Raw genomic sequence first — 22569 nt, 5'->3', positions numbered from 1 at the left:
GTGTGTTGGAGCTAAAACAGGCCTAAATAAATACGACGGCCTTCTTGCTGTTGTTTGAATCTTCCCGTCTCTGTCGTCTTCCAGTTCTACCAGTTCACCATCGGCACTGAGAGGGAGGGGCGGCTCCTCTGCAACGGCCATTACCCAGAAATCCTTGTGGTGGACGCCACCAGCCTGGAGGTCCTCTACTCGCTGGTGTCCAAGATTTCTCCCGACTGGATCAGCTCCATGAGCATCATCCGATCTCACCGCACGCAAGGTGGGAGATGCGGGGGTGGGGTCTGGGGGGGGGGGGGGGGGGGGGGGGGTGTCTGGGGGGGTGGGGGTCGTCGTCCACGTGACGCTTTCAGAACTGCTAATGTGGACGGTGTGTGTGTCCTCAGAGGACACGGTGGTGGCGGTGTCGGTGACGGGCATCCTGAAGGTCTGGATCATAACAGCTGAGGTCAGCAAGATGCAGGTACTCCGCCGCACAGGCGCTGCTGTCCTGAGAACAGCCGGACCGATGTCCAGACCTGCTGAGTCAGCAGGAGGAGGGAACAGAGCCGGGGTCCCGTTCATGCCTGAAGTGTGTGTGTTTGTGTGTGTGTGTGTGCGCACTGTGCTTCCAGGACCTGGACCCAGTGTTCGAAGAGGAGTCCAAACCCATCTACTGCCAGGGCTGCCAGAGCATCTCCTTCTGCACCTTCACCCAGAGCAGCCTGCTGGTGGTCTGCTCCAAGTACTGGAGGGTGAGCGGAGGGCCCGAGGGTCAACACACTCCCTAACAAGCCCCGCCCACACGCCCTGCCCCGCCCCACACACCTCAGATCCTCAACATCTGAAAGACAAACTGCAGACAAAAGAAATGAGTGTTCTAACATCACAGTGCTGTGTGTGTGTCTGTGTTTCTGTGTGTGTGTCTGTGTTTCTGTGTGTGTGTGTGTGTGTGTGTCAGGTGTTCGATGCCGGGGATTACTCCCTGCTGTGCTCGGTGCCCAGTGACAGCGATCAGCTGTGGACTGGAGGAGAATTCATCGCTGCGGACAAAGTGATCATCTGGACTGAAGACGGCTGCAGTTTCATCTACAAACTCCCGGCCAGGTGAGCGGCTCCCGCCGCGCTTCTTTTCTCTTCGGTTTGTTATCTTGGCTCTTTCTGTCTCCTTCTCTGTGAAGCCACATGCCTTCCGGGGGCACCAGTGGTTCTGTAGCAGCATTCTGCTGCCACACAGTGACATCTAGTGGTCACAGATGGTATAATGTTATCATGTTATCTGAAGCTGGTGACCCTGAAGTGTGTGTGTGTGTGTGTGTGTGTGTGTGTGTGTGTGTGTGTGTTTTCCAGCTGTCTCCCTGCGAGCGAACACTTCCGCAGCGACGTGGGCAGAACGAAGGAAGGCTCCATCCCTCCGCTGGTCTACAGCATCGCAGAGCGCTCAGACAAGCAGGTCAGGAGGCTGCAGAACACACACACACACACACACACACACACACATCTGGAGCTTCCAACACAGTGGACACCTGGAAAACCTGCTCTAACTACACCCTCACAAAGCATTTTATGAATCAGAAAAAACACCAAGAAGTCTTTATAAAGAGGAAAAAATGCGTCTTTTAAATCCTCGTGGATTCATGTTCTGTCTGGAGTCGCACCGTGTTTGTTCTGCTGATCTATTTGGCTTTTAATGTTTTGACAGTGTTTGACATTATCCGTGAGAAATGCTGCTGGTTAAGTTTTAATTTGTCCCCGTGGCGCTGCTGGAGCTTCATCTGAGGAGGCGTCCACCCGAACCACACACACACACCAGTAGTCCTGACTGCTTCCACTAACGTGTCAAAACTAAATCCAGCTTTCCTCCAGCTTCTGCTTGGTTTTCAGGGTTACACTCTTAGTGACAATACATGCGTTTTGGTAGAAATGTTAATCGGAATAAACCCTCCAGAAGTCAGTCGTCTGCCTGTTCCATTTGGTTCCGTTCCATCAGTGAACTCGCTTGATTAACTTGTCGATCCAGACGTGATTCTAAACAGTAAATGTGTGTCCAGGTATTTTACTGCTTCTGTCCATTTTGTCTGTGATTAGATTTGATTTGTTCTGACTGTTGTTGACTTCAGACACACGGATTAAAGGGCCAGATGCTGCTAACGTGATACTGAGAGCAGTTTATCTGAGCAGAGAGGATTTCACATCCTCCAGCACATTTTCATGACCAAAAAAACTTTGATGATTAATACACCTACATTTTCTGAAGCAAATCCATTTGTTTACATTTTAGAGCGAGATATTTAATGAAATTAATATTTTTCGCAGTCCTTTGGAACCGTTTTGCTCTGAAACAATCACTGAAAATGACCTTTGACCTCCGTCCTGAAGTTGCCGCTCCCTCCGTGTGTCTGAACCGACCTCATTATCGATTTAATTTGTCCGTTTTATCTGTGCGTGTTTATGATTTGTAGTATTTGTGTCTTGTGTGTGCATTCAGTTGTTTTTGTCGTTCTGTCCTCTGACTGCTGCCGTGCGCCTCCCTCCTTCGGCCTCCTCGCTCCTCTCAGGGGGGAGGGGCGGGGGCCGAGCAGGGGGAGGAGGTGGAGGTGGCTGTGGAGGTGATGTGCCTCCCTGCCAGCGGGTTTGACTTGGAGCTCTACACCCCAGCGGTGCTATACCGACACCGGCCTCTAGAGGCGCCTGTAAGCCCCCCCACCACTCTGGATGATGCATCCTGGAAACTAAAGAGCAGGACGAAGTTTCAGCTTCTTGGCTGAGCTGCAAAAGCTAAAATTAACCCCCAGAAACTATAAAAGCTCATTTGGTTTCTGGTAAATATTCCAGATGAAATGGAGATAAATGTTCACCCGGCAGAGTCAAGGGTATGACAGCAGACGGCCTCTGGTCTGGTCCTTTTCACGTCTCCAGACCTGATAAACTCCAGCTGACCGGATCGTGTCGCTTTGAGAAGAGACGGTTTGGAAAGTTTGCAGCCTTGCAGCTCAGCCCGGATGTGAGAACGAGACGAGAGGAGCGAACTGTAAGAACTGCAGTGAAAACGCTGACATCCGCCCAGCGGCTCACACTCTGATGGGTGGCCTAGAAACACGCTGCTGAACTTCATTTCTGAAGAGTTTTCAAGTTCCAGACAGACTTTTGTGTCTTTCTCGCTTCCTTTGCTGAAGTTGGTCCATAGGTTTAGTGTTTGAAGGCTGCAGGCTGAAAGCAGCTCTGCACGTCGCTCCAGTTCAGCCTCCCGCTGATTTCATGTCCTGCTGCTGTTTCAACCTGCACACACTTCCCTCTGGGAGTTTCTCCTGAGGTCTGTGATTAGGCCTGTCCAGGAGCCAACTGAAGACTGTGAAGCTCCATGTTTAATCTGAGCTTTAGGGTCTTTGTTTGCTACCTTGATTCATTGGTTTTTAATGGAATCATCTCTTTCTGGTCCTCTCAGGACCCACTCTGAAAGGTCCAGGGTGGCAGGAGTTCTAAGAAGCACTGTAACTCAGACATTAAAAGATTAAAGGACACAATATAAAACCTGAAAAGATATTATATTAAGCTGACTGTCCAAAAACTATGAGAAATACAGTGAGACCATAACATAACCTTGAGGAACGCCACTTCAGCCAGAAGAATAGAAATTTTGAGACCAGGAAACAAAAATTGAAAGCAGAGCCGCAGACTGAGTGCAGCAGAAAAGCAGTGGTCAGTTATTTCAGGGTGTTGGAGAGGTTTTCTTCTGGTTTTGGGTGTGGAGCAGCAGTGTGAGCCGCTGAGCGGACGGCGGTGGACGACAACTGCCCGTTGAGTTTGCTCCGCTCTTGGTTTTTTTTCCCGTCCTGCTCGACCTGACTTGACAGACTTCTGATCTCACTCTGGTTCACATGGCTTCATGCTCTCTTCCCACTAAAACCCCCGACTCCTCCTCCGACAGCACCATCACCCTCCTCATCTGTCTTCATGCTGATGAAGATGCATGCAAAGTCCCCGATGCTTCTTAACCCAGTAACCACACGCCCAGTCCGCAACTCTTATGGTGCAACACGATAAAAAACACATTCTGAAAACAGCTTATCAGCTTCTCAACTAACACACATTGTGGATAGAAGTCGTGTTTACCTTCCAGTGTATGATGGAGACGAGAGGGAATGGTCCTCCTGTGTGACTTCTCATTGAGTGCTGCCTGCTTGTGTTTGAGTTTGTCTCTGGAGCTTCTGTCTGAACTGTCATTATTCATACAGGCTGTATTTGGAAACAAGCCTCTTGCCTCTCTACACTTTATCGTCCTGTCAGGTTAAATAGAATTCTTTGAACGTAACTCATATGAATCGGTTTAAGGAGTGTTAAATCAGACGGCCAGATGAGCCGCAGCTCCTCCCGCCACCACGTGTTTCCTCCTCTCTGCTGTAGTTTTGAGGATTCTGTCATTCGGGGGCACTTTGCATCCCCCGGCCGCTGTCCATCAGCGTTGGTTCAGATGAGCTGAGCTCACCGACCGGACACGCTCCTCAGTCATCGTCTGCTTGCTCGCCTCTGCAAACCTCGTCGTTGCAGCAGGCCAGAGTTTCACAAGCTCCCATCAAGCTCATCACGATCACCTCCGAGGAGCAGAGCACCATGATCTGTCAGCAGCTCTTCCTCCTCAGATATGTTAAAGTGGTTGAATCTTATCACAGGATAGTGTCACATTAAAGATCAGCTTTAGGAGATTCAGGTTTCCTGTACAGATCTTCCAGAGCTTCCTGTAGCACAGTAGGGTTTACTCGGTACACACAGTCGGTGCTTGATTCAGTCAGTTTCTCCTGGAAGATTGATTTTCCTTTATTTTTCTCTTCGCTTCCTGTTGGAGTTCTCAGTTCCAGATGTGTGTTTCTGCTTTTCTGTAGTTTGCAGTGTGACATTGCAGTTTAACTGAGTTTGGAGCTACAGCCAAAATAAACTCGTTTGGTGTGACATGTCTAGTTTTAGATGGGATGGATTGATTTGTTGGCAGTTTGAGGCTGAGACACAGTGAGCGGGGGGATTGGACCTTCAGTTCTCGGGCCTTGACTCGTCCTCTCCGTCCTCCAGCTGCTCATCTGTCCCCCGGTCACTCGCTTCTTCTTCGGCCGGCGGGAGCCTTTCCACAAGCTGCTGATCCAGGGAGACTCGGCCGGCCGACTGTCCCTGTGGAGCGTCCCCGACTCCTCGCCTCCGCAGCAGCAGCCGGCCTCCACAGGTCGGTCTCAGAAAAGATCCGCTCATCAAGGAGGAAAAGACCAAATACTGTGAAATGATGAGGATCGTTGTGGTGGAAGTTGAAATGATCGTTGGTGAAGATGGTTTTAGCATCTTGAAAGAAACAGACTTATTAAATGATGAGAGAAAGCAGCAGAGCACTAGACAGCTAAGGAAGCTAAGCTTAGCTAAGAGATGCTAATGGTGTTCACTGTAGAAATGTTTTGCTGTCACTGTTTCACTGTAGACAAAAAAAAAAAACAAAGACACACCTACAAGATAGGAAAAAGAAAATGTCTGTAAACCAGGACAATAATGTGTGTGGTGTAAGAATGTAATTATTTAAAAAAAAATGCTGTTTGGAAACCTCATTTTTGTAGCTCCTAGATAGCTGTTGTGGATTCATGCTAATGCTAATGCTAACGAGGACCTGCCTCATGTTGCTGTCCAGCGAAGTTAAATCAGTGAAAAAGAGTCGTTCCTTCAGTAAACAGGAGTTTCATGAAGTTGTAAGACAAACGCTGAAGCTAATGCTAACAGCTAGCACATGGAGCTAATCACAGAGACAGCAGCTCTTTTTGCAAACCTATCGGAACTCAGAGTATTTGATATAAATAAACTGTCAAACTAGAAGATTATTTTAGCCCTTTATGGGACATACAAGTATTTTTATTCCTCTTGCGTGTTTGTTTAATCTGAAGCCTCAGCTCATCTGAGTGATGCTTTTAACTCAAACTACAAGAAATCAATACCAGGGCTGTCATAGCGATTAGGGATTTTAGCAAACAGTACATGATAAAGGATGCTGGCACACATCTGAAAATCTGCTGAGAAATGTTGAAATATGTGCAATTGTAGTCAACACAATGCTTTTCTGCATCAACTGTCATGTTTAAAAGTCACACCGAGGAGTTTTACCCCGGCTAAATCGTGTTGAAGTGGCTCTTCAGGACTTCCCAGCTGTCCTTCCCCGCCTGGCTCAGTCCTCCTGGTTTTATCTGTGAGCAGAGCTGCAGGTGTCGTCCACCATCAGTCTGCAGGAGGCGTTTGATAAGCTCACCCCCGTGTCCTCGGGCATCATCGACCAGCTCAGCGTCCTGCCGGGCAAAGAGCAGCCCATTAAGGTGTGAACCCGGCGCGCGGCGGCGTTATCCGGCGGCGGCGTCCGGCCGAGCCCCGGACTCAGCGTGTCCCTGTCCCCCCTCCTCAGGTGACGGCCAGCGTCTACATCCCGTCCCAGGGCCGCCTGGTCTGCGGCAGAGAGGACGGCAGCATCATCCTGGTGCCCGCCACGCAGACCGCCATCGTGCAGCTGCTGCAGGGCGAGCACATGCTCCGGAGAGGTGAGGCCGTCTGAACCCGGACGAGGCCGGAGGAGCTGAGGACTGAGGCCGGGTGTGCGTCCGTCTGTCCCGCAGGCTGGCCTCCTCACCGCACCCTCCGGGGTCACCGCAACAAGGTGACCTGCGTGCTGTACCCGTACCAGGTGTCGCCGCGGTACGACCAGCGCTCGCTGGTGTCCGGGGGGGTGGACTTCTCCGTCATCGTCTGGGACATCTTCACCGGCGAGATGAAGCACATCTTCTGCGTCCACGGAGGGGAGATCACCCAGCTGATCGTCCCGCCGGAGAACTGCAGCGTAAGGAGCGCCGGTCCGATTCCCGGCGCCCCGCGGAGCTCCGGCCCCGCCCCGCCGCGACCTCCTGACCCGGGCTCTGTCTCCCCCCGCAGACCCGGGTGCAGCACTGCGTCTGCTCGGTGGCCAGCGACCACTCCGTGGGCCTGCTCAGCCTCAGGGAGAGGAAGTGCATCATGCTGGCGTCGCGCCACCTCTTCCCCATCCAGGTCATCAAGTGGCGCCCGGCGGACGACTACCTGGTGGTGGGCTGCTCCGACGGCTCGGTCTACGTCTGGCAGATGGACACAGGTGAGAGCGGCTCGGAGGAACCAGCTGATTAGCTCCTCCTCCAAACTTAGTATTTTGAGTCTTAAACGTAATAAGTCGCATATTAGAACCATCTTCATGTCAGATTTTTATCTTCAGGTAAAAACAAAACACGATTCCATCTCAGGGTGTGTTTCTGAATTCTACCAAGGCTCTGAATACACTTATTTAAATTGAACATCAGCAGAAACTTGAACAGTACTGAGAGAACTAGTTTCAAAATGCATGTTAAAACCTGTCAAACCCATATTTAACTTTCTTTCTTCTGTCTTTTGGGATATTTTTTTTGGTCTTCATGTGTCCACTAGTATCTCATCCTCAGTTAGCACAGCGTGTTAGCTTTAGCGCGATAAGCTGAAAACTATTGGAGAACAACAGTATCCTCTCTGGCAGCATTGAAACGCTCCTGTCGGCAGGTTGTGGCGTTGTCAGGATCTGCTGGAACTCCTGGCGGCCATGTTGGACCGTGTCCAGCCAGGAGACGCGGCTCAAGCGACGAGCTGCTCTCTCCTCTGTGGTTTACATGTTTCTGTGGCTACAGTCGCAATTAAGAGTTAGCAATGCAGCATGTCAATAAGTGGACGACCGTGTGTGTGTGTGTAGGTGTGTGTGTGCGCGTGCGTTTCTGACCTGAATGAGCTGTAGTGCTGGGAGATTGCAGGGTAGCTGAGTGTGAAATTAAGGAAGGTGTGTGTGTAGTCAGGCGTTGGACATGTAATAGAGCAGTGGCTCACAGGCCCTTCATCACACACACACACACACACACACACACACACACATGCAGGTGTAATGGTGCCACTTCTCCTCTCGCTCAGTCTCAGCAGCAGTCCTGACGCGGCGCTGTCTGCAGCTAATGATGTCTTTCTAAAGACGCCGCTCTCTCGCTGCAGGCAGGAATGAAGCCGTCTGTCTGTAACCTGAATCATATTCAGCAGAGATGATCACACACACACACACACTCACACACACACACACAGCATCTATTCACACTAAGTGGGAGGCGGGGGGGCTGGTGAGATTGGAGCTTTGGTATAAATAGAAAGGAGGGAAGAGATGGAAAGAAATGAAGAGTGTGATTGGGATGAGGAGAGGAGCAGGCTGAAGGAGCGCCATCAATCCCAGAGGTGCGGCGTGGAGCCGGGGTCACGGCCTGTGTGGGCCAATCGGCTCCTCCCAGACGAGTGTCTCAGCTCCTGCTTTAATGGCCTAAAACAGCGCCTGACAACCCCCCACCTGTAACCCGTCTCGTTTCCCCCCGCCGTCCCCAGGAGCCCTGGACCGGTGCGTGATGGGCATCACGGCCGTGGAGATCCTCAACGCCTGCGACGAGCTGGCGCCGGCCACCGTGGACGCCCTCAGCCACTCGGCGGTCAACCTGAAGCAGGCCATGACCCGCCGCAGCCTGGCGGCGCTCAAGAACATGGCCCAGCACAAGCTGCAGACGCTCGCCACCAACCTGCTGGCGGCCGACAACGCCGACAAGGTGAGGACGAGCGAAAGGAGCGCTTCTCGCCTTCGCTTCGTACGTTTTTACACACAAAGCTGTTGACGGTGACAGCAGTGCCCCCTGGTGGCTCAGGTGGTCAATGCCACTGCCTCACCACCACGACGCTGCCAGTACATTTCTTGTGATTGACTTTCTGACTCCCAGCTGCTCTGCAGAGCTTTTTTCTCCAAAAATAATGTTTCCTGTTTTTTACATGTGTTGTTTAGAATTTAAAGACACAGTTCACTTAAAGTAAATGATTATCGTCGATTACATTTTTTAAATATTTAAAGTTAAAACGTAAACGCCCAGGGGGCGGCGCCCATCATTTTTTTTTCGGCCAGCCACCTTCTGATTCTGACTTCTTGCTCAAAATAAGGTGATATTTCTGAGGCTTTACCAGCGCCACACTGCCACCTTCCCGGATTTCAGTTTTAATTTCTTGCGTATTGACGGTACCGGAGTTGGTGGAGCCTCTTCCTGAGAGCAGCGGTGGTGTGGAGTTACTGCAGGACGCCGTGAGAGTCTGTGTGTCTCTGAAACACTGTGAGATGGAGATGTTTACCTCCTCATCTCAAGGCCGCACTGGACTATTTGTGGTTCCCGTGTTGATACGAGAACATCTGGCTGGACGTCTCTCCTCCTGCCGCCGCCGCCGCCGCCGCCGCCGTCTTCTCCAGCTCAGTGTGTCGTTCATCAAAAGCTCCAGGCTGACTGCTCATCTCAGTCAGATCGCTGTCTGGAGCCACCGACCAATTAGAGCTCTGCTGGAGACCAAGCCAAGGTCACCAGCACTCTCTCTCTCACACACACACACACACACACACACACACACACACACACACACACACACACACACACACACACACACACACACACACACACACACAGATAGAGGAAGCTGCTGTTCATTGCGGGTATCTTCAGACTGAAGCTCGTGTCTCTTCTGATTGGTCGGTTAGACAGCAGCTCTCTAACTGCGTCTTTACTGCACAGCCTCAAACTTCTCTCACTGGAAACGGCGTCACACCGGACGTCCCAACTTAAAGTTCCACTCGTTTGGTGATAAGGTTTTAAAGAATCCATAGCCGACATATTAAAAGTGCAACAGTGAAAAAGTTACTACAACAATAATTCAACCCATTCCCATTTTCACCCATCACTGAAGAAAAAATCTCTTTAAACAATCTGTCATCTCTGTTTATGAAGCTAGACATGAAACAAAAAAAATGACAGCAAGGGGGCGTGGCCAGAGAGCTACGAGGACCAGGACTGACTCAGAGCCGTGGTCCTGCTGTTGTCAAAATGTGATCGTCTGCCGTAAAGTGACGACCTGGACGGCCGTCATGCAGGGATTCGGCGCTGGGCTCTTAATGTGAGCTGGAAGCCGTGTCCGTCTTTATAGACTGTTAATGAAAGAAACTAATTATACGTATAAATAAAAGAAGTAAATATACAGGTAAATTCCACCTTTGACCACTAGATGTCACTGCTTGACAACAGAAAACCCTCCATTGTAAGCTCAGCGTCACCTGTAAGAAAAGCTCCACAGACTGAAAGTGTGTGTTTTATTGATAAGACGCTCATTTTTCTGGCTGAAGGAGGATTTATTCCCACGTTTCCACAAACGGCTCCAGAAAATCAGTCCTTTCCTCCGTCTTCGGACGCCGTCTTCTCCTGTGCGAGCCGCTTCGAGCTCGACCTCCCGGGGGAACCGAGGCTCACTCGTCACAGTCTGAAGGTCTGATCCGACCTGACAGAGGAAGCCCCGCCCACCCGGGCGTCCCAGCGCACAAAACAAAACGCCCTGAATTATTTAGTGTCTGAAGAGCGTTTAGTTGAGCCCGCTGCTCCTCTCTGACTCTCAGACTCTCTTGGAGGCCATTTAGCTGGACATGCAGCCTCCTCTTCTGTGGGCCTCGTCCTCTTCCTGCCCCCCCCCCCCCCCCCCCCCCCCCCCCCCCCCAGCAGGTAACCTTTGTGTTGTTTGTTTTCCCCGCTGTGTGGCACTTTTATTGTACAGTCGGCGTCTCCCGGGGTTTTCTGCCATAACTGCCGGTAATCACAGCCCCGTCCCTCCGCTCCATCAGGACCACATTGGCGTTCTTCTCCACCCCCCCCTCCACCCCCCTTCCCTCCTTTGTCATTTCTCTCCTCATATCTGCTCAAATCAAAGCTCCACACCTCCCGCCGGCCCTGAAGTGTGTGTGTCTGTATCCGTGTGTGTCCCCCGCTGTGTGTAATGACGGATAATGACCAGAAAATGTCAGACCATCAACCCAGACAGTTCTACCCAGCCAGGTGTGTGTGCGTGTGTGTGTGTGTGTGTGTGTGTGTACATGACGGTCATTAAACAGGTCACCGGGATATTCCCATTGATCCTCTTCTACCTGCAGTCTGGACCGCTCGGGCTGCAGCAGGTGTGTGTTCAGCCTTAAAGCGTGATGAGGACAATGTCAAAAGAGATCAAGTCTTTGAATAGATAAAAGAAGCAAAGTAACACATGAAGTCACAGTATATCGTTCAGTTCCTCTTTTAGAAAATGTGTGAGGTGAGAACACGAACCACTGCTCCACTGTGCCACAATCAGAATATCAACTCTCAGGACCAAACGTCATCAAAACCTCTAAATCCTTCTTCTAATAGAGTTTAGGATTCTTCCTGGACTCAGAAATTCCCTGGAAAATGTTATTTTCTTTGGAAATTGTGTTTTGAAGCGTTGACAGTGACTTCTTCCAGTGTGAAGATCCAGTGTTTGATGCTGCTGCGCTGAGCTCTGCCGGAAGGGCGCTGCAGGACAGTGACCTTTTCAACCTCCACGCCGCCATCAGGACGGGGTGTGCGTGCGTGTGTGTGTGTGTGTGTGTATGTGTGTGTGTGTGTGTGTGTGTGTGTGTGTCATGTGAAGGAAGTGTGTGTAGCAGTGAGGTTCATTCACTGAGAGGTTTTTTGCTGTCTTGCTATTGATTGTGTTTCAGTTAAATAGAGTTTGATCTGTATTTTGTCTGACATGTTCTTGTTTGAGTGCCGTACTTCATGGTTTCTGGCACACACTCCCATTTCAAACACATTTCCTTTTACATTTCAGAAATATCACATTTCGTTATCAGTATTTCTTCATGTTGTTCTCATCAGTCTTAAAGTGCCTAAGAGAAACCACGCTAATGATTAAAGGTTCTTTATAAATGAAGTTATTAACACCGTTAAAAGAATAATCAGAAAAATTGTACAGATTATTTCTCTTTAACCTTTAGGGGCAGTATTAAATATTGGTCCAACAGCAGTTCCAGCTCCACTTTTCCTAATCAGTCTGACTTTATGGGGATATTTTGATATCGTGGTTCAGCTTGTTACACTAATAATGCCAAAGTGAAATCAACAGTTTATTTTTCAGGAGAGTCCTGAATGGTCTCTGATCACAACCTTCAATCAGTTACATTACTGACAATAAAACAGACTAATGAACTGCCCGAAACAGAAGAATTTCAACAAAAGTCTAGTTTTGTTCTCTGTAAATGTATTCCCGTTTGACTTTCAAAATTCAAATCTAGTGTACATCACTAATTTAAGTGTCAAAATTAAAATTACTTCAATTTTTTTCAGTATTTTCCTTTTTTTTTAGAGATCTTAACTCGATGTGTGTGTGTCAGTAATAAATGAAGCCAAAAAAACTATGTGAAGAATTGAAACATTTTCAAATCTGCAAAATTGATGAGTTTATTCCAACGTGTTGTTTACTCAGGGATTGATTATATAATAATATAGACAAACACATGGTTGTGTGTGTAATATGTCTCTTTACCTTTAGATGGCAGTGTGTCTCCATCCAACACACACACACACACACACACACAGGACAGAAATCTCTTCACACAGAGGAAACGAAGCCTGTCGGGTGTTTTTCAGCATTTATCAACGTTTCCTCCAGACGAGCTGTTTATGACACACGGTGTTTTACTGTACATATGCAAAGTGTGTGTGAGTGTGTCCCAGCTGCAGGTGTGTTGTTTCCCAGTCTCCTGGTGTGACCTGGTTCCTCTCTCCTCTCTCCTCCCTCCAGGGAAACCTGCCCAAATACTCCCACAACGCCCTGGTGGTGCAGGCGATGAAGACCAACCTGACGGACCCCGACATGCACGTGCTGTTCTTCGACGTGGAGGCGGTGATCATCCAGCTGCTGACGGAGGAGGCGCAGCGGCCCAACCCCATGCTGGTGTCCCCGGAGACGCTGCAGAAGAGCCAGGCCGGCGCCGACAAGGGCGGCTCCTTCCTCGCCAACAAGATCTTCAAACAGGTCCGTGGACCCCCGCCTCCTCCGTGTCCACGCGGCGCCCGGCGCTCACTTCCTGTTCGCTTGAAACCAGGTGAAGGAGACCATGAAGGAGACCATCAAGGAGCACCTGCTGGACGAGGACGAGGAGGAGGAGGAGGAGATGAGGAGGCGCGAGGAGAAGTCCAAGTCCCTGAGCCTGCTGGAGTACAACCTGACCATGGACACGGCCAAGCTCTTCATGTCCTGCCTGCACGCCTGGGGCCTCAACCAGCAGCTGGACGCCATCTGCCTGGAGCGGCTGGGCATGCTGCGGCCGCACTGCCCCATCTCCTTCGGCCTGATCTCCCGGGGGGGGCACATGTCCCTCATGCTGCCCACCTTCAAGGTAACACACACACACACACACACACTAACATGACCGAATCCTCTTTAACATTGATTCAACCTGGAAATGTTTGATGCTATAAAGCAGTTTGATGCGATCACTGTAAAACTGAACACTGTTTATTCTGTGTGTGGCGACAAATATATCTATTTTATGAGCATAATACAGCATAATATCATAACTTCAACTCGTATTTGTTGAAAAGTTTCTCAGTGCACCAGCAGGATGTCATCTACATAACCTCTTCAAGGCAAACAGGAAAGGTTTAATATTTAGAAACGATAAAAGAAATTAATTTCAAAATGAAGTTCCTTTCCCTGCTGCGGTGCTGGACTCTGACGCCGCCCCCTCCGTCTCCCAGGAGTCTTTGCTGCGCCAGCTGTCGCTGCTGACGGGCCGCAAGCTGACGCTGTCGGACATCGTGGGGAAGGGGACGTACGGCGTGTCGCGGGCCGTCACCACGCAGCACCTGCTGTCCGTCATCTCGCTCGCCAACACGCTGATGGGCATGACCAACGCCACCTTCGTGGGAGAGCACATGAAGAAGGCCCCGGCCAGGTACGCACGCACACACACGCATGCGCGCGCGCGCACACACACACACACACACACACACACCTGGAGAGTGAAAACTCCCAGAAGAACCTGGAAGAGTCTGAGAATAAGATCAACAGATCTGGATTCACCTGTGATCCGTCGTCATCAGATATTCCAGCTGAAAATAACAAGCTGGAGCAGAGAGGCAATTCAGGAGCACACACACACACACACACACACACACACACACACACCCCCCGTCCTCCGGGTGTGTGTGTGAGGCTGATTGTTTAGTCTGTCTGAGTTCTCATTGTGCTGTGAAAGATTTAACACGCAGGTGGAGCAGGTCCTGCTGCTGCAACACCAACACAACATTTCATCGTTTGGTCAACTCCGCTTCAAAGATCCTCCTGCAGGGGGGAGGGGGGAGGGGAGGGGCGGGGGGGGGGGGGGGGGGGGGGGGGGGGGGTCTGGACATAATGAAACAGGCCGAGGCTCGGAGGAAGTTGCATATCTGACTCTTCTTCTTCTGGAGTGTTTCTGTCGTCTGGCGTCCTGGTTAATCATATGCTGAAGTCAGAGTGAGTGTGTGTGTGTGTGTGTGGGTGGGGAGGGTATTGGGAGTCGGGGGGGTCAGAGGTGTTCTGTCCACATCTGCAGGCTTGAAGTTTTCCGAACTCTCCGTTAGTTCTTCCGAGCGCAGAACTTCTCCTGCGGCTGTAATTGAGCAGAAGCTGAAGGCGTCTCTCCAAAATTCCGGGCGGCTTGGCTCCGGCTGCGCTCCGCGCCGTTCCCTCCTCCTCTGTTCTCCGATCCCGCGCCCCTCAATTTTTAAAGGTGTTTTGGTTTTTGTCTTTTTCATATCCGCCATCTCACATTTATGACGGCGGACCGGCTCGCTCTCCCGCCGCCGGACTGTGAGCGAGCGGCGCGCCCGAGCTCTTAGTGCTCCAGCGTTTCATCATAACCACCACAGCAGCAGCCAATCAGGGGCCTGGAAGCCTGCAGGCTGAGAGGAGCGCTCTGGAAACACAAGAACAGGAGTTCACACACCTCCAAATTAGAAACTGAACTTTTAAATCACCATCAGACAAAAAACACACTTCGGAATGTTCCTCTTTGACCTAGTCCCCATGAAAAGGAACTTACTGTTTAAATTTCTAAATGAAGGTCACTGCATCTTCAGCATAGTGCTAATAATCTAGAAGAATCCAGCTTGTTGTGTCCAGAAACTGAGATCTGAACGTGGTTTCCAGAGTCTGATCAGGAAGTCGATGCTTCTTCCTTTGTCTTCTGAACCCACCGGTCCTGCTTCTCCAGAGCAGCGAGCCTGGAGCGTGTCGGGAGGATGTTTACGTATCGGACATGCTCCGTCGGGGCAATCTGAGCCCGACGGGGGAGACGTGGTTGGAGTGATCAGTCAGTCGTCATACTGGATCATTCTGATTCAAAATCTCACACATTTACCTGCTAACTCGCTGTGGCCGTCTTCCTGTTCTTTTTTTGTGTTTGTTTCTGAACTGAGGGAGCTTTCCTGGAAGTTTTTGGTTGCCTGGCAACCCCGATCGGCCAGACCATCGATCGTTGTATTGGAAGCATGTGTGTGTGTCACTGACAGTCAGACGCCTCCAGTCTGCTCAGGAAGGACCGAGTCCTCCAACCGAAATCCAATAGGCTGGAGCCAGACACACACACACACACACACACACACACACACACACACACACACACACACACAGAACTCAAGAATGTATTTATTTCTTTCATTAAAAATCGTGTTCTGTGTTTTTTGGGGCTCGTGTGTGTGTGTGTGTGTGTGTGTGTGTGTGTGTGTGTGTGTGTGTGTGTGTGTTAATATTTCATGCCTCCCCTTTGTGCCGGTCCTGCAGGCCTCCCAGACCAGGAGGAACCCCGGAGACCCCTCGCAGGACGCCTGCCGCCCCCCCTCAGCCCTCCAACCCGGCGCTACAGGCCCAGATCAAACAAGGTAACTACAAAAGGAGGGCGCGCTCGCTTCCAACGCCCCTGGGACCCTGCGCGAGGGGAGGGAGGGGGTCGGGGGTGGGGGGGGTTAGATAATGCGGCCCACCGGCAATAAAACCCACAGAGGGTCAAATAAAAGAAAAGGGGGATATGAGAGGAGGAAGCCGCTGCCGTTTCGCAGGTCAGCAGGTCTCTGAGAGGCGCCGGTTCAACACACCGGGGCGGAGATGTTCAGCCTCACCTCCCGTCGCTCCCGTTCCCTCCGTTTGGCTGGTTGAGGAGGCTGAGTGTTGGATTTCCTCTGACTCCATGGAGGCAGGTTAGCGGACGGTATGGAGAGCTGAAGACCTCAGTCAGCCACTGGGAAGCAGCCGCTCACTTTTCTGGAAGTCTGGTAGAAATGTCAGGAATAAATGCAAACAGGACTTCCTCAAAAAGAACCTCCTTCATGGTCCTTTTGTTGGGAGTACTCCTGTCCCCCTTTCTGAGAACTTCATTTGAGGCTGATCTGATCGTGAAGTTGAGTTTCCTCAAAGTTTGACGGTGTGAAGCTCATCATAATACCAGCGACAGCTTGAAACCAGCAGAGCCCACCTCATCCCCCCGTTTCTGTTTAGAGCGTGATCACACACACACACACGCACACACACACACACACACACACGTCGTGAAAGCAAACTCACAGCACAGTTTGAAGACTCCTGGACCAAACCTCAGACTTCCTCTCCTCCTCCCCCCGTTGATTGAAGGCGACCGGTAGAAGCAGTTCCTAACCCGAACCGCATGTGTGTCGAGTGTAACTCTGATTCCCAGCCTGGAGTCAACACATCTGCCTCCATCTGTGCACCAATATCAACACTCAGGCACATTTCGAAGCCTTTTACAAGGCTGGGATATCAGTATTGCAGCTCTCCATATTGAAATACAGGCCATTGGCAAAGAACGCCACATCGCAGTGCGATGAAGTGACCAGCCTCGCTTCAGCCTCTCTCCCAGTATGAGCATCGCGCTCGTCTGCAGCTGGTGTGATTCCAGCTCCCGGTCCTCAGATCTCGTCTTTGCCTTCCGTCCGTCGCTCCTCTCAGGACTGCCGGCGTGCGCGGCGCTCGCCTCGTTGGGTTTTGCTCTCTGTGGAGGTTCCTGCAGCTGAAGAGGGTTTCCTGAAGGTAAGTGTTGAGCCGACCGCTCAACCCCGAACCTGGAGATCCAGACGACCGCTCTCTGTCTGGACTCTGTCCTTCGTCCTGCCCCACATGGCCGACCCCGCCAGGCGCTCCACACTCCAGCTGTGTGTGTTTTCAGGAGAACCACACTCATTTTAGTTCAGCTTCTATCCAAAGCTCTCGTCTTCTGTCTTTGTGGAGGAGACTAAATGCTCATTTTTATTTGGGGTTTTGGGTTTTTTATATTAGATTTAAAATACATTTATGTTTGCACTGTTGAGAAAACTCCCATTTCTTTTCATGAAGGTAAAGCATCCTGGGATGTGCCTGCCTGACATCCGATCAGTTTAGAGGCTTCATATGGGACTATATATTCTAGAATCGGGTTTCGCTTCCCCTGACGATGCCCGGCTCTGCTCTCTGATGTTACATCTGTAGCTTTAATGAACATGAAATAAATGTTTGAGTCAGAATCTGTCCTGCTGAAGGTGAAAATGTAGAAGTGGCGGCTCTTTCATTGTGGACAGAAACCTGCTCTGGTTCTCAGTAGGGGATGATTCAAAAAGGCCGTCACCATCTGCCTGCTCCCCACCCACACTCACACTGCCTACCACACACACACACTCACACACACACGCCCTAAGTGGCACCCTCGGGTGTTGGGTGGAGGCGGGGTTTCAGAGCTATTGTCACGCCTTAATGGAGGCCAAGCGTGACAAGCGCGTGGACTTATTCACACCGCACGCCTATTCAGCAGCATTCGGAGGGAACGCTCGGCCGTGACCCCTGCTCAGCCTGCTCCCCGTGTGTGTGTGTGTGTGTGTGTGTGTGTGTGTGTGTGTGTGGCTTTGTGAAGCAGAGCGCTGTTAACACTGCACACACTTTCTTTTCTCATGGAAATAAATGAGGAGGCCCCCTTTAATAAAGTGTGGCGCTGCAGAGGGGAGCAGTGAGGGCCGGCACGCCGCACATCATTTACAGCACCTCAGAACTCCTCTAATTATTCCTTCGCAGTTATGTTCACACTCACGCTGCCAAGTTTTCAAATATCCCCTCGTGTCTTTCTGACACTTGTGCAGCTGATCATGATCACAGCGGTTCGCCCAATATTTCAAGAGTAGCATGCAAAAACGAATTGGAACATTTTGATTAGCTGTATATTCGACACTCCTGGTCTTAACCAATGTTAAATTAATCAGTGCCCACTTTTTTTTTTTTTTAATTCATAAGATTAAAAAATGCTTTGAATTTATCCTGGTTAACTGCTGTTGCATCAATAATGCAGCAAAACATCTGGAACTTCGTCAGCAGCGTTTACATGAAGGCTGCGCTGTGCATCAGATGGAGTGGGAATGTTATTACGATGTTAGAAATCACATATAAACCCATTACTGTGTTTTCAGTCACATTTTTAGGAACCTTTTTCTGTAGTTTTATCAGTACTCAATTGCAGTTCACGTCACATTGTTTACACTGCTATAAGGTAAATTTCAAAAATGTCAAACTCAGTTTTTTCTCTTCACATGAGGGTGTGTGTAAGAGATTCTGATTCAGAAGGACTGACTGATCTTTGAGTCATTTCTTGGCTGCAGTCTCTAATACCATCCTCATGTGACTCTGGCTTTACCAAGCAGCTGTTGGATCCTAGTCCACATAAACGATGTTACCGCCGTCGCTGAGGAAGCAGATTTCTCTGTTTTGCTGTTAGTGTTTGATAAACTCTAAAGAGAAACTCTGACAAACATGTATCAAGTGAGTGAATAGAGCTTAAACTCTTTGTAACGTTTTGGTAAATGTCTCCATGTCAACATCATTTTCTTTTCCATGTTAATAATAATGATAAAATGTCAGTTTTAGCTTGAAGAGTCTAATTTGGTCAACACAGCATCCTCAAAGCGAGCATAAATAGAAGAGTGTCATCTGCATATATGGATATTTTACAGTGTCCTAATTAGAGTATGAGCAAATAGATACTTCATTAAAATATAGTTTAAAAAAATCTTTTTTTTTTAATGGTTTCTTTCTCGTGTCTCTCTCATCACTCCTCCTGTCACTCTTTCTTCCTGTCTCGGTTTTCATCTTCACGATTCGCTCACTGCATGGCTTCAGCCTAGTGCCTGGAAATAAAACAACAAAATCTTTCTCACGTACTCCACAGTCTCTCCTCGCTGACTTCCACTCACTACTCTTGTATTTGTGGATCTCCCTCTTCCCTCCATCCTCTTTTTTTCCTGTCCTCACGACCAGCCGATGTCCTGTTGCTGTCAGTGTTTTCTCTGTCGTCTCTGTGTTCCATGTTTTCTCTGTACAACTGACATTTTCTTTAAATGTTCACTTGTTTTCTTTGATACTTGACATATTCTGTTTTGTCATTCAAGGTTTGAAATGTGTGTGACCGGAAATGGGAAAAAAAAAACCTGTTTCTTCCTGTTTATGTTTTAGCCTTGTATTTCACAGTAATGGGGATTTTATATTTACATGTTTAATGTGTGATTTGGTTTGTTTGGCTGAAGTTTTCATCTTCAAGCTAACTTCTGATTTTCATCCCTTTGTCAAGCGTTTGCTGGGAATTTAACATTTGCTTTACTGGTTATTTGCCCTTACAAAATGTAGCCTTTTTTTTTTTTTTACCTTTGCTGTGCCATTCTTTTATTTAAGTACCATTTTAGCAAACTATTTTTTTACATTTATTTCTGGGATTTCTGTTTTTATTATTTGGGTGTATATTCTCTTGCAGTGTTCTGTTTTTACCCTGAGATGTGTCTTCTAAGTGTATTTGTGGTCAAAGTAGCTAAAGTAATGCTTAAACGACTTCAGATAATGTTGGACTCATTATCGACTTGAAGGTAAAGAAAAAGGCTGAAGGTGAGGGATAACAGTCATGGTGGCTTCATACCGGCAGTTCAGCAATGACGTGGTAGACGACCAATCACAGCCCTGATTTCAGTCTCAGTGTAAAAACGCAACTGTGCTTATTTCCTTTTTTTTTTTTTCCTGTTTGAATTTTTTTTTTTTTTTTTTTTTTTTTTTTGCTCAATCTTTTTGTCGGCTTTGGCATTTTATTCGTCGTCGCTGTAACCACATTTCTTCTTCCCTGCTGCCTGACTGCCTGTCTCCTCTCTCCGTTTGGTATTTGGTACTCGGATGTCTCTCTAACCTTTTCCTTCTTCACTATTTGTTTTCTCTTCCTTTACAAGCTGCTGTAGCTGGCTCTGCTGCCACAGCCGGGGCCCCGGGGGCCCCTGTGGGCCCTCCTCAGGGGGCCCCCGGCTCCCCTAGCCCCGGCCCTGCATCTCATAGCATCCCCTCAGTCAACGAAGGTACAGCCTGAACTGATGGGTTCAACTTAGCCCCCCGAGCTACCTACCTTTGCCTTTGGAGATCTTCTTCATGGCCTCTACTCCTCTCTCTTTCCTTCTTTTAGTCTGTCATGTCTTGTCGTCCGTCCACCTTCTCCATCACTACTGTCCTTACTCCATCTCCTCCACCTCTGCCATCCTATTCCTCACGGTTTCTCCAGCCGTTCAATCTGGCTCCTTGGTTTGTCTCCTCCTGCATCAGTCTGAAGCCAGTGTTTAGGGTTCTGTCTCGGGTGTCTTGCTCTGTTTTTGTCCACAGCGCTGTTTGTCTGTCCGCTGCAGCTGGGCTCAGTCCACTTTCAAAACAGTCAGGCACAATACATTTTTGAATTTTTCTATTTATCCTTGACCTGGAAGTCGATCAAATTTTAAAATCCGTCAGACCTGGTGACATGAAATTCAGTTGCCTCGTTTGTTCCCTTTGCCTTGTAATTTGCAGTTTCAATTGAAATTGTGAAAAATTGTAAGTTTTTACATAAAATTGACCTGATCTGACTTCTAAAATCCGGCGAGATAAAGAACAGCATCATCTGCATATCGTGTGAGTTCCCTGGCGTTGGAGGGACTGATGCCTTTGAGAGTGTATTGACAGCAGCCTTTGATCCTGTCTGTCTTTTTGTTTCTCAGTATTGTGCAGTCCTGCCCTGTTACTGTCTGTCTTCCTCTGTCTAAATGTCCACTCGTCCAGACGTTTCTGTGTTTGCATGCTCGCTATTTCCACACGTGTGTCCCGGGGGAATTAAAATCAAACTTTCAAAACAAAAAAATTGACAGATTTAAAAAACTAAAACTTTTTCTTTTTGCTCAGGGTTGACTAAAATCTTTTTTTTTTTGTCTTAAATGTAGGTGTGCAGTTTTCACCTGCAGCTTATCCATCTGAAACTGATAAATTGGTTTAAATTGTAACATTAGAACGAAGCTTCAGTACAGATGACAGCGCATCGTCAATGTAACTCAATGTCTCTGAACCGAAAGGTCGTCTTCTTGAATTATTCTGATCCCTGTGACAGGCTGGAGGCCTGCCTCTCCTTCCACGCCAATGAATGTGCTCTCAAATGTGAGAAGTTCCTCTTTTATGATTATTCCGGGTGAAATCAAGTGCCTTTTAAGCTGATAATCCTTAGTGTCCCATTTTCAGAGGAAACCTATCTGATGAAGAATGCTTTTGCAATGGGAAAACAGCAAGCATGCAAACAGAGACCATTCCTTCTAGAACATGTGGGAATATTCTCCAACTGAGCTGTATGTTGGGGAGGACTAAAACTCAATATGTTTCTTCTCAAACACTGCCATGCAGAAACCCATGACCTCTCTCTTGGCTTCTTATACCAGCAGTGGTACACCCTTGATATCATTGACTGCAATTACTTGAAAAATTTGTGATTTGACAATGAAAAAAAATCCACATTATTGGGTTTTCCCATCATGAATTTAATTCTCTGACTTCAGATGGCCTCAGCGGTTGAACAAATGACAGTACAATAGGTGAAAGTTACTTCTAGCAATGTCTGTAAAACGGTTTGCTGCCAGCATGAGTGCTTTGTCATTTTAGGAGCAACTACAGTCATTCTAACACAAGAAGACGTAGCAGTAATGGTTGCTTTTAGCAGCAGTAGTAGTAGTTCAGTAATGAAGTGTCTCACAAGCAGCCACAGTCCAGTGTGGATACTGACATACTGTCTGATGAAAGCAACTTAAACTCATCTACCTTAAAAAGTGACCTTTTAATGTCGGTGAACAAACAGAAAGCTCAGGTCGTGTCGTCTAGTCTAGAGTGCAAAGGCTGTATGATGAGTGCAAAAGCCACAAAAATAATATAGATGTAAAACTTTCCCTGACACTGAAAAATAAAAAGCCTCAGCAAAAATGCAGAAGCTTCAATACTAATATAAAAGTTACAGCACAAATGCAAAAGTTTCAATACTAATACAAAAGCCGCAGCACAAATATAAACGTTACAGCACAAATACAAAAGCTATAGCACAAATAATAAAGCCTTGACACAAACACAACAAACATGCACACCAGACATCTGCAACATGGATCCAAAAATGGAAAAAATGATCCCAAAGCTCCAAAAAGTTCGACACAAACTGTAACACGAACACCAGTGCAGATGGCACAGATGAAGAAGTTGTTAAACTAATACAAAAGTAGGGAGCACAAACGCCAAAGTCATACAGAGCAGACTGCATGAACACACAGTACAAATACAAAAGCTTCAGCAGAAATGCACTGCAAACATCTGCCA

At 48.6% G+C, this 22569-nt stretch overlaps 1 protein-coding gene across 3 annotated transcripts in view; it reads left to right on the top strand.

Annotated features, from left to right (window-relative positions):
- Positions 1-22569, top strand: part of wdr7 (WD repeat domain 7) — a 63588-nt gene that overhangs the window by 2949 nt on the left and 38070 nt on the right. Inside the window, exons 5-20 of one of the 3 annotated variants that reach the window (XM_030084500.1) lie at positions 85-259; positions 384-445; positions 612-731; positions 938-1083; positions 1327-1429; positions 5041-5188; positions 6196-6311; positions 6398-6530; positions 6606-6826; positions 6919-7114; positions 8401-8615; positions 12679-12912; positions 12983-13276; positions 13638-13834; positions 15703-15800; positions 20157-20279. In XM_030084500.1, the coding sequence (XP_029940360.1) occupies positions 85-259; positions 384-445; positions 612-731; positions 938-1083; positions 1327-1429; positions 5041-5188; positions 6196-6311; positions 6398-6530; positions 6606-6826; positions 6919-7114; positions 8401-8615; positions 12679-12912; positions 12983-13276; positions 13638-13834; positions 15703-15800; positions 20157-20279 (2581 nt within the window). Of the gene's footprint in view, positions 1-84; positions 260-383; positions 461-611; positions 732-937; positions 1084-1326; positions 1430-5040; positions 5189-6195; positions 6312-6397; positions 6531-6605; positions 6827-6918; positions 7115-8400; positions 8616-12678; positions 12913-12982; positions 13277-13637; positions 13835-15702; positions 15801-20156; positions 20280-22569 lie in introns of all 3 variants that reach the window. The other 2 variants (XM_030084499.1, XM_030084501.1) reach the window with 2 other exon arrangements.

The sequence above is a fragment of the Salarias fasciatus genome (assembly GCF_902148845.1).
Source record: "Salarias fasciatus chromosome 7 unlocalized genomic scaffold, fSalaFa1.1 super_scaffold_4, whole genome shotgun sequence".
NCBI lineage: Eukaryota > Metazoa > Chordata > Actinopteri > Blenniiformes > Blenniidae > Salarias > Salarias fasciatus.
The sequence above is the reverse complement of the archived record's forward strand: the minus strand, read 5'-3'. Positions and strand labels throughout refer to the sequence as shown.